The sequence below is a fragment of the Caenorhabditis briggsae genome (genome assembly GCF_000004555.2).
Source record: "Caenorhabditis briggsae complete genome, chrX, whole genome shotgun sequence".
NCBI classification, from domain to species: domain Eukaryota; kingdom Metazoa; phylum Nematoda; class Chromadorea; order Rhabditida; family Rhabditidae; genus Caenorhabditis; species Caenorhabditis briggsae.
The window spans coordinates 21469984-21480404 of NC_013491.2; the positions used below are offsets into that span (position 1 = coordinate 21469984).

The window sequence follows — 10421 nt, forward strand, 5'->3', positions numbered from 1 at the left end:
TTGCTGGTGGTCCATTTATCCTTCAACAAGACTGGGCACCGTCCCATGGCTCGAGATCGACATTGGCCGTCTTGGAGGCGCATTTCCCTGGTTCCTGGACAAGAACTTGTGGCCTGCTTCCAGCCCGGATCTCAATCCGATGGATTTCAGCGTTTGGGGCATGTTGGAAGGGAAGATCGCGGGAAAAGTTTTTGCTACTGTCGATGACTTGAAGGCCGCTCTCGAGGTAGCATGGGCTTCGATCGACGACGGATACCTGCGGCGCACTGTCAATTCGGTGAAGAAACGTTTGAGAGCCTGTGTCAAAGCTCGTGGATCCAACTTCGAATTTCTCTTGTAAAATCAAATTTTCTGCTTATTTTTTGTTGTTTAATAAAGGTTGTTCTCGAAAAATCCTCAAATTGAAAAAATGGGAGCACTTTCAAAACGTCCTATACTTATCGGCCACCCTGAAGAGGACAGAGAGTAGGGCCAGAAAATTGAGCAATTGCTCAGCAGTAACTAAATCATTTTACTAAGCGCCCTATTGACGAAAAAGTGTTGCCTAATTTTTGTTTTAGCTCTTTTCCATTTGTACCTTGATTGTGATCTTGTTCGATTATTTGTGGACACTTGGAAAAAGTCAGTCTAGTTTGGACCCACTTTTCCTAACATTAATTCAGATATCAGTTTTTTATCAATTGTTTGTCGCCTGTGTTCCAGAGAGGAGAGACCATAAAGGAGGTTACGTTCACTAGCATTCATGTAATCTGAGTCTTGTGGAGTAATATATCTAGCCTACATTCCTACTATAAAGCCTTCTTGTGAAGGAATTCTGGATAGATTCGATATTTCTTTGTTCTTTTTTGTTGGGGGGATAACTTATTGAAGTGCCATATTCTACTAGTGGACGAATGAATGTTTTATAGAGCAGTATCATTAAACGGGGTTTTTTACTATTGTACTGATTAAAGACACGTGTCATAATAAGTTTAGCAGCATTGATTGCTTTTTTCCAATGCTCACTGAAATCAAGCTTGCTAGAAATTAGAAAACCTAAATCTCTTGTGATAGTTACTCTTTTTATATCCTGATTCCTTATCTTATAGTTAATTTCGTTTCTACGTTTTCCTAGCGTCAAAGTTACCGTTTTAGACTGGTTTAGGTCTAGTTTTGCATCATCGCACCAACTGGAGAGAGAGGTTAAGGCTTCTTGGAGAGGACAATACTTGTGCAAATCAAGTATTCTGTGATCAAAGCGTCTCTTTAGACTGCGTTTAAACCGAGAAATCCCAGATTTGAATAATGTGGGCGCGGCATAACGAACAAGTTCAAAACTATCAGTAATTTTTCAGACACTCAAAACTCATCACTTATTTCAAAAATGTTTGTTTGGGGCTTTTTTTGAGCAGCACTGAATATTCTCATTTTTATTTTTTCATAAACTTCGTTTCGTATTTTCCTTTTTTACTCGGCATTGACTCAAAAGTAGGCTAGTAGTTGAACTGAAAATTAGTTTTTATTTTGGTGAAAAATATGTCATTACAAAAAAACGGACTTACCATTCATTTTTTAAACAATATTTTTCAGTGTCGCATCCATTTCAAGGAAGTACAGACGAGACGACACAACAAGTTAGTTTAAATCTTCAAAAAGTTGTATTTGCTCTCAAAATATGTACAAATACATTTCGAAAAATTTCAGCGTAATTTTGTAAAAAAAAAGACTGTAAAAGTGAAAAATTGGGTAACATGGACTCAAAATGTAGAATTTCGAACGATGTTCGAAAAAATAACTATTAGTGTGCTAAATCGCACTCTTCTGATGGTGATTCACCGGGGAATGTGCATTGCATCCCCCGCAATCACTTTCTTTTATTAAATTCTTTATCATGTAACCAGTATAAAAGCCCCTCTATTGTATCATTCTATATCGTTCAATAAACCAATGTAGCTTTTAAAACAATTAGGATTTTTTTCTGGAATTTTGTGAAAATTTCAGCCTTGTCCTTTTCTATCATTTTTAAATCACAAAGATCAAAAAATAGAGAAGTTCAACTTTCTAACCTCGCCTTTCCGTTTTTGGCCATTTCGGAGTCGTCAAACCACGACTGTTCGAGTCTGCTTTTTATCGGCTTTTTTATAATCAAGCTGCCTTTTCACGAGTGATATAGGAGAATCACACAATCTTGAATATTGAAGACAATAATTTTTAGCATGCCATGGTAATATGCAGATAATACAGAAAAAAACTTTTCTTGTTTTAAAAATCTCTAAAACATTTTTCCGGCGCTTTGTACAAAAAATTATCATCCATCACGCCAGGCCGCGTCAGCACGGTCATCTTCTGTGAGCCAGCACATTTGTTTTCTCTTCTTCTGCTCATTTCCATTTCTTTTTATTGTGGGAGGCTCAGCTCCTTACATGTTTTTTTCTAACCATCTGCGTTTGCTCAAAAAAGTCTATAATAGCCACTAGAAGAGTAGTGAAGCGTTTTCATCGTGGCGCCCGAATCACTTTCAGAATCATTTTCCGAAACAAGAAATGTGTGAACAAATTTGATATGGAGTTTTGATCATTTTTTTGAAAAAAACATTTAAGAATACAGAATTTCTAAATCTCGAAGTCAACGAGTTTCAGAGTTTCGAAATTGAAAAGTACCTAACACCAGACTTGCTAAACTTCAGAACTTTTGATTTTTTAAACTTTAAAGTTTATAATATCTCAAATTTTGGAATCTTGAAAATTTAGTTATCACGAAATAAAAATTTTTACTTTTATTAGTATTCGCAAATTCTTATCACAGAGTCTCACACACTCAAATTTTAGAAGCTTAGAACCTCCGAATCTGGAAATTATAGAACATCGAATCTACATCACTGAACATCAGCGTTTTAAAGAAAATTCTATTTTATGCCAAACATATAAAAATATGTCAACATTTCATATTAAAAAACCCAAAAAATGCTTTAATTCTTTAGATTGATCCCTTTTTTTATTTTATGCACGTTAGTTCGACCTTTTAAGCATTGATGATATAGGATCTAAGGGTCTTCCTAATTTCGGCATTATCGGCATTTCTTGGTGCAAAAATTGATTGGTGTTCGGAGAATGTGTTGGAGGCATCGAATAGTGACATAATTTCCTTTCTGATTTTCATTCTGATTTTCATTTTCGAAGGCTTGAAATTTTGGCTCTTTATGATTTAACGGGGTTTAAACAATTAACGGGGGTTTAAAATATTAACGGGGGTTTAAATTTTATACATGTAAAAATCACAATGTATGCATGTAAAAATCACAAAAAGAAGTATGGCCATAGTCATACCGGCCGCCGAGGACAACGAATTCAAAGCATATAAGTGCCAAAAATTGACTTTTTTGGCATAACTTGTGTGAACATGACTTCCCCCGGGGTATTGATATGGTTCTATAGTAAATCAAATGTGCTGAATTCAATGGACATAATGAAAAAAAGTTAACCTAGGATTTTTCAATTTTTTCAAAAAATTAATAATCCAATCGATGGGAAAAAAATCAAAAAAAGTTTGTTTCCAAAAGATCAATAAATTGTCCATTCATTGTTTTTTAAATCTAAACAAACGAACAAAAACAGACAAAGTTATGTTTTTTGAAAATATAGCCATTTTTTGGTACGTTTTGGGCCATAACTCCCCAAAAAATTTTTTATCAACTATTCCTTTTGGAATCTAAAATAACTTTTTACGCTCTTTCCAACCATCTAGGTCTCAATTTTTTTCAAGGGTAACACTTGGAAGTCATTCCATATAAGATTAAAGGGGGGAAACATCAAAAATTTCAAAATTTTTGTTTTTTATCAATAGATGTAACTCTGAAGCATAAATATAGCTATGTACTTCAAAACCTGAAAAAACACTTCCCCAAAGAAAAAAATGCTATTTTTTGTCACCCTAATTTCTTCACGCCCTTGCTGCTGCAGCGTCGCTTCATAATGTGCATCAACGCCTGGTCGCCTCCTGCACGCGTAGTGTAGTGGGAACGCTCTACGCTAGTATTCAGAAGGTCAGAGGTTCAATCCCTGCTAGTGTTCTTACTTTTTTCTTCTCTTGTTTCTTTCGGATTGAACTTTAGAACTCGGAATTCCTGAAGAGCTACCAGCGTGCCGCCGAGGCCTAGCTCCGTGATATCAAAATCAGTTGAAAATGAAAAAAAATGTGTTTTATTATGTTAACAAATAAATTATGAAAAAGAAAACTACAATCAATTCTTAGAAAGGGACCTAACAATTGAAAACAAATCACAGAATTAAAAACATTCTCGTGCATGGTTCGTCGTCGGAAGGCGAAGGAAGCAGTAAAAATGGAGTCGTCTTTGTAATTCCAGCCATAAAACATTTTTTTTATTTCCAGAGTAACAACGGGAAGAAAAAATGAGATAACTAGGAACGGTGAAGAAACGGTTATCGGAGAGAAAGTAGTTTTTTTTCGCATGTCTTAGAAAACACACACACTGGCAGAATAATCGGTCGATTGAACTTGAAATTTACATGAAAAATTCTATTTTATATGAATTTTATAATAAATAAGAAAAAAGAGCTTTTTTAATGTTTAAAGGTGGGGGGGGGACATGAAAAAATAATGTTCTCGAAATTCCGTTCAAACATGCCCCTCGAGGAGTTGAACTTGTGAGGGCGATGATTGAGGGTGCGGCGCCGCTACCGACTGAGCCACGCGGGCAAATAGAAAGCGCACGCCCGTTTGCATACATAAAGGCGAGGACGACAGCTGTACGCAGAGTGACATTAAGCGTTGTACACCGTGACGGTAGAATGCATACTCTAGCTAAAAAAAACTACGAAAAATCTCCTGTCCCCCCACCTTTAAAATCGTTAAAAATTGAAAAAATAAAGTCGGGAAATAAAAAATGAAAATGTTTGCGCGTGGGATTGCGTGTTTTAGGTGCGAACACCGCGACGTCAGAATGCACGTCCCCTGAAATTTCCCCCGAAATTTTTGCTGTCTGGCCCCTTTAATGAATTACAAATAAATATGGTATACATCAAATTTGAGTGCTCTTGAACTTGAAAAAAAATAGTTTTTGATGATTATATCTCAATTCCACTCCATATGATGATAACCCGTGTATAAAACCATTCTGAAACAAAATAAACTAAATATAGGAAAAATCAAATATACATCGCGTGCACATGATTCCGTTGGTCCCCTCTTCAACGTTTTTTATGGTCACCCATTTTTAGATTGGGTTAACAATATTTTTTCTGGGTCCCCTATTTTTGAGCTCTCTTTTTCAGGGTTTCTTTTTATGAATCTTTTTTATTGGGTCCCCTATTTTTTCAGAATCCAAAATGAATATCTTTTTCGAACTGGAATGAACCAATAAACCCTAAACTGTGAAAGAGCCAACAAGTTCAATTTTCAACAGACTGTTCACATTTTGTTATTCACAACTACCGCAATCTTGTCCATGATCTTCATATGATGATCATTGACCAAGACTTTAAAAGATCTCAAAGTTTCTCTTTTATTAACTTTCATTGCTCGACATTTTCACTAAAAATTCTGGTTTGTACTCGTAATTATAGGTTTTATTAGATTTTCCTTCTCATAATCCTGATCAAGTTTCTGCTACATTCGACCAAAGTCTGACTGAATTTTTGAACTATGAAACATCACGAATCTTGAAATTTTAGAGTTTAGAAGCTTACTTGGAAAATGTGTTCAAAAAATAAAAATAATTACTCCAGTTTTCCAAAACCCGAAAAAAAAGAGTTTGACGTATCAATTCAGCCAACGGAAGGCATTTCCTAAAAATCATCGGTTTCATAACAAAAAATCGAAAAAAAACAGCTACCTTCATAATTCGGGCTCTGTTCGCTTGATAATGGGCAGGCTCAATAACTAAATTTTTCTTGCGACACAGTATTGCTCCCAAGATTTGTCTCCGCAACTGAAAACACGTGTTTCAAAAATTGTTTTCATAAAAAATTTACATTCACACTGAAACAGAACAGCAAAACAGCTTGATGCATGCTGAGAGCGTCACTGACATACGGTAAATAGAATGCGTAATCAGCGAGATGTTGGTCCTCATCGAAGACTCTTGCGAAACTGATTGCTACTCCAGCGCATTGAACAATAGCTTCGATGAAAGTGAATACTATTAAGTGAATCTCCACTTGTTTTTTCTTGTTGAACTGTGCGGCACAGCATATGAACTTTAATAATATACTATTGATAATTAATGACAACACAGAAAAAACCGCCATGAAATAGTTTAAAAACAAAAAACTGTCTTTCAAAGTCTGGAAAACAGACGTTACCAATTTGAAAAAATCAGAATCCTCACCACTTCGCCAATGAAATCCCAACGTTGTGTTAATTTATTGAATGTAACGTATCCTGGCACGTTTAGATGGTTCCAGGTTAAAACAATCGGCACACTCATTGAAGCCAAACCAAAAAGAAACATTGAGATTTGAAATGGCTGGAAACGAGGAGATTTGGGAAAAAGAAATATACAGCAACGGTCAATAAGACATACAAAAAAAACATTCTTTAGTTGACCATCTTTAAAAGTCTGAAGCTCATCTGAAAAATTTGTATTCATATAAATTTTCGAAAACTGCTAGTTGAAAATTCTTAGTTTTTCAGCTATTTCCCAGTTTCTGAAAGACGCTATTGACCCGTTTTTGTACTGAAAAGGAAGTGAACAGACGAAAAAATGTACTGAAAAGAAAAAAGCCGTCTTTCAGAAATCGACAAATAGCTGGGAACCTGACATACTGCTAAAAATGGTCAAAAAAACATGAAAACATGAATAACACGTTTTTTACATCTTATTGACCGGTACTGTATAACAATAAAAGTCTAACTACCAACATAACTGATCTTCAGATTGAATCGCACAGTAAAAAACATGGTTTTCTTTTCTCCAGTCAGATAATGTTCAATCAGGGCTGATTTTTTCTAATCTGGAGGTGCGCGGAATGGAATTTTTTGAAATTTCAAAATGTCTAACATGGAATGACTCCCAAGTGTTACCCTCGAAAAAAATCGAGACCTATATGGTTGAATAGAGCGTAAAAAGTTACTTTAGGTTCCAAACGGAATAGTTGGTAAAATTTTTTTTGGGAGTTATGGTCCAAAAAGTACCAAAAAATGCCTAAATTTTCAAAAAATCATAACTTTGTCAGTTTATGGCCGTTTGTTGAAATTTAACAAACAGTAGATAGACAATTAATTGAAAATTTGAGAATAATTTTTTTAGTTTTTTTCCTATTGATTGGATTATTGATTTTTTGAAAAAATCAAAATATTTTTCAATATCTAAAAAATCCTATTAGGTTGGCGGGAAAGTCTTTGTCACTTTTTCAATAGTTTATTTCTCAAAGAAAAAATAACCGAATAATTAATTATATTGTCCATCATTATCAACAACATGTCTCCAACGTTCCCTCAATTTATGGATTCCATTGCGGTAGAATCCAGCCGGGCGTGAGGCAAAGTATTGTTTGAGTGCCGCTTCGACCGCTCCACGGGAATTGAAGCTTCTTTCTTCGAAGGCACGTGTCATATCGCCAAATAACCAATAGTCGGAAGGAGCAAGATCAGGAGAATACGGGGGGTGAGGGAGAACATTCCATCCATATCCCATCAGCTCCTGCTTCACTTGTTTCGAAACATGTGGGCGAGCGTTATCATGTTGATAGTACACTTTCTTGTCTTTCAGGGCCGAACGGTCGACTGCTTTCTTGAGGTTTCGTAGTTGAGTAGTGTAGAGGTCTCCAGTTATTGTTTTGCCCTCGGGCAGAAGTTCCCAGTAGATGGGGCCGTCCACTCCCCACCACACAGAGAGCATAACTTTTTTCGGATGAAGGTCGGGTTTGGGGACATCCTGTGGGCTCTCTCCTTCTCCAACCCACTGGGATTTCCTGTGGTGATTATCGTAGAAGACCCACTTCTCATCTCCGGTTATTAGCCGGTCCAGCCATCGATCGCCCGCGTGGAGAGTGAGAAGAGTAATCGAATCGTCGACTCGGCGGTCAAGGTTGGCTTGAGTCAGGTGATGAGGTATGAATCGACCAAAAAGTTTTCTCATTCCAAGAGACTTCAAACCTTCAAGGACTGTGCTATGGTGAACTCCGAATGTGACAGCTAGTTCACGGCTAGATTGAAATGGATCCGATTGCAATGCGTGCTTCAGCTTGTCCAAATCAACTCACGGGGTCTCCCAGAGCGATCCTTTTCATCGAGCGAGAAGTCATCTTTTTCGAAACGATGGAACCAATTGCGAATAGTATTGTAGTGAGGGGCATGTGTGTTGTACACATTCTTCAAGAAAGTTTCCGAATCCTTCATCGTGGTGTGAGATAGGAAGAGGTAAATCAAAACATGTCTGATGTGAATAGCAGTGGGAACAAACATATCGTTTCAATTACAGATGAGGAGCAGGGAAGGAGATGGGGACTTGTTTATATGGAAGGTTCTTATCACCTTGTTATTCACTAGAGTCGATATCATACACAGCCTCCATATACGAGAACAGTGATTAAACAAACAGAGTGACAAAGACTTTCCCGCCAACCTAATAGGTTAACTTTTTTCATTATGTCCATTGAATTCAGCACATTTGATTTACTATAGAACCATATCAATACCCCGGGGGAAATCATGCTCACACAAGTTATGCCGAAAAATATCGATTTTTGGCACTTGGCTTCTTTGAATTCGTTGTCCTCGGCGGCCGGTATGGTGAGGGGCATACTTGTTTTTGTAATTTTTACTTGCGCACCGTTTGCTTAGAGTGTTTGAAATAGAATCCTGCGACATACAAAGTCAATTTTTCAAATGCCGTACCATTTCTTAAAATCATCATCTTGAAAAAATCAAAATTTTGACATGTGACAGGGCACATCTATAGTTAAATTTGATAGAAACGGCCAAACTTTTTTTTAACGTAATCAGAAGAATGTAATCTTATCAACGGCTTAAACAGAATTTCGATTTAGGCCCTAGAATCAAAAATATTTACGATTTTTCGAGCCTGACCCCTATTTTTGGTGAAGTGTGACATGTGACAGGGCACATCTATAGATAAACTTGAAGGAAACAGCTAAACTTTTGTTTAAAAATGATTAAAAAGACAAAATCTTATCAACGGCTTGAACAGAATTTTAAATTAGGCCCTAAAAATAAAAATATTCACTGATGATGGGACACCTTTTGTTTTTGATCATAACTTGAGAACGAAAAAAATATCAAAAAACTGTTAACGCCATTCGATTTAAAATTAAAAAATACTATTAGACAAATGTTATTGGTTTGTTTCGTATCGTGAAAATAGGTGAAATGGAAAAAGGTCGATTTCGGCTGTCCGAAGCTGGAAGGATATCTTTCGGAAATCGTTCATTTAACCTACTTTCACCACAGGGACCAAGTTGATTCCACTTTTTCTATGTTATTGTTTCATTTGTCATTTTAATCATGTTTAAACAAAAGTTTAGCTGTTTCCATCAAGTTTATCTATAGATGTGCCCTGTCACATGTCACACTTCACCAAAAATAGGGGTCAGGCTCGAAAAATCGTAAATATTTTTGATTCTATGGCCTAAATCAAAATTCTGTTTAAGCCGTTGATAAGATTCCGTTTTTCTGATTACGTTAAAAAAATAGTTTGGCCGTTTCTATCAAGTTTAACTATAGATGTGCCATGTCACATGTCAAAATTTTGATTTTTTCAAGATGATGATTTTAAGAAATGGTACGGCATTTGAAAAATTGACTTTGTATGTCGCAGGATTCTATTTCAAACACTCTAAGCAAACGGTGCGCAAGTAAAAATTACAAAAACAAGTATGCCCCTCACCATACCGGCCGCCGAGGACAACGAATTCAAAGAAGCCAAGTGCCAATAAATTGATATTTTTCGGCATAACTTGTGTGAGCATGATTTCCCCCGGGGTATTGATATGGTTCTATAGTGAATCAAATGTGCTGAATTCAATGGACATAATGAAAAAAAAGTTAACCTAGGATTTTTTAGATATTGAAAAATTTTTTGATTTTTTCAAAAAGTCAATAATCCAATCAATAGGAAAAAAACTAAAAAATTTTATTCTCAAATGTTTAATTAATTGTCTATCTACTGTTTGTTAAATTTCAACAAACGGCCATAAACTGACAAAGTTATGATTTTTTGAAAATTTAGGCATTTTTTGGTACTTTTTGGACCATAACTCCCAAAAAAAATTTTACCAACTATTCCGTTTGGAACCTAAAGTAACTTTTTACGCTCTATTCAACCATATAGGTCTCGATTTTTTTCGAGGGTAAAACTTGGGAGTCATTCCATGTAAATATATTTTAACTATTCAAATATTTGAATTTTGTGCTGAATTTCGATTTTTTAAACATAATGAAAATTTTGTTTCAGAATTTTTGAA

At 35.8% G+C, this 10421-nt stretch overlaps 1 protein-coding gene across 1 annotated transcript; it reads right to left on the reverse strand.

The window, feature by feature from the left end:
* Positions 1 to 5762: 5762 nt before the first annotated feature.
* Positions 5763 to 6448, reverse strand: CBG28130 (the record flags this gene model as incomplete). The annotated part of the gene is made up of 4 exons (XM_045240814.1): positions 5763 to 5783; positions 5831 to 5926; positions 5970 to 6281; positions 6326 to 6448. 4 exons carry the CDS (start codon positions 6446 to 6448, stop codon positions 5763 to 5765), a joined length of 552 nt encoding a protein of 183 aa, XP_045099063.1.
* Positions 6449 to 10421: the final 3973 nt, after the last annotated feature.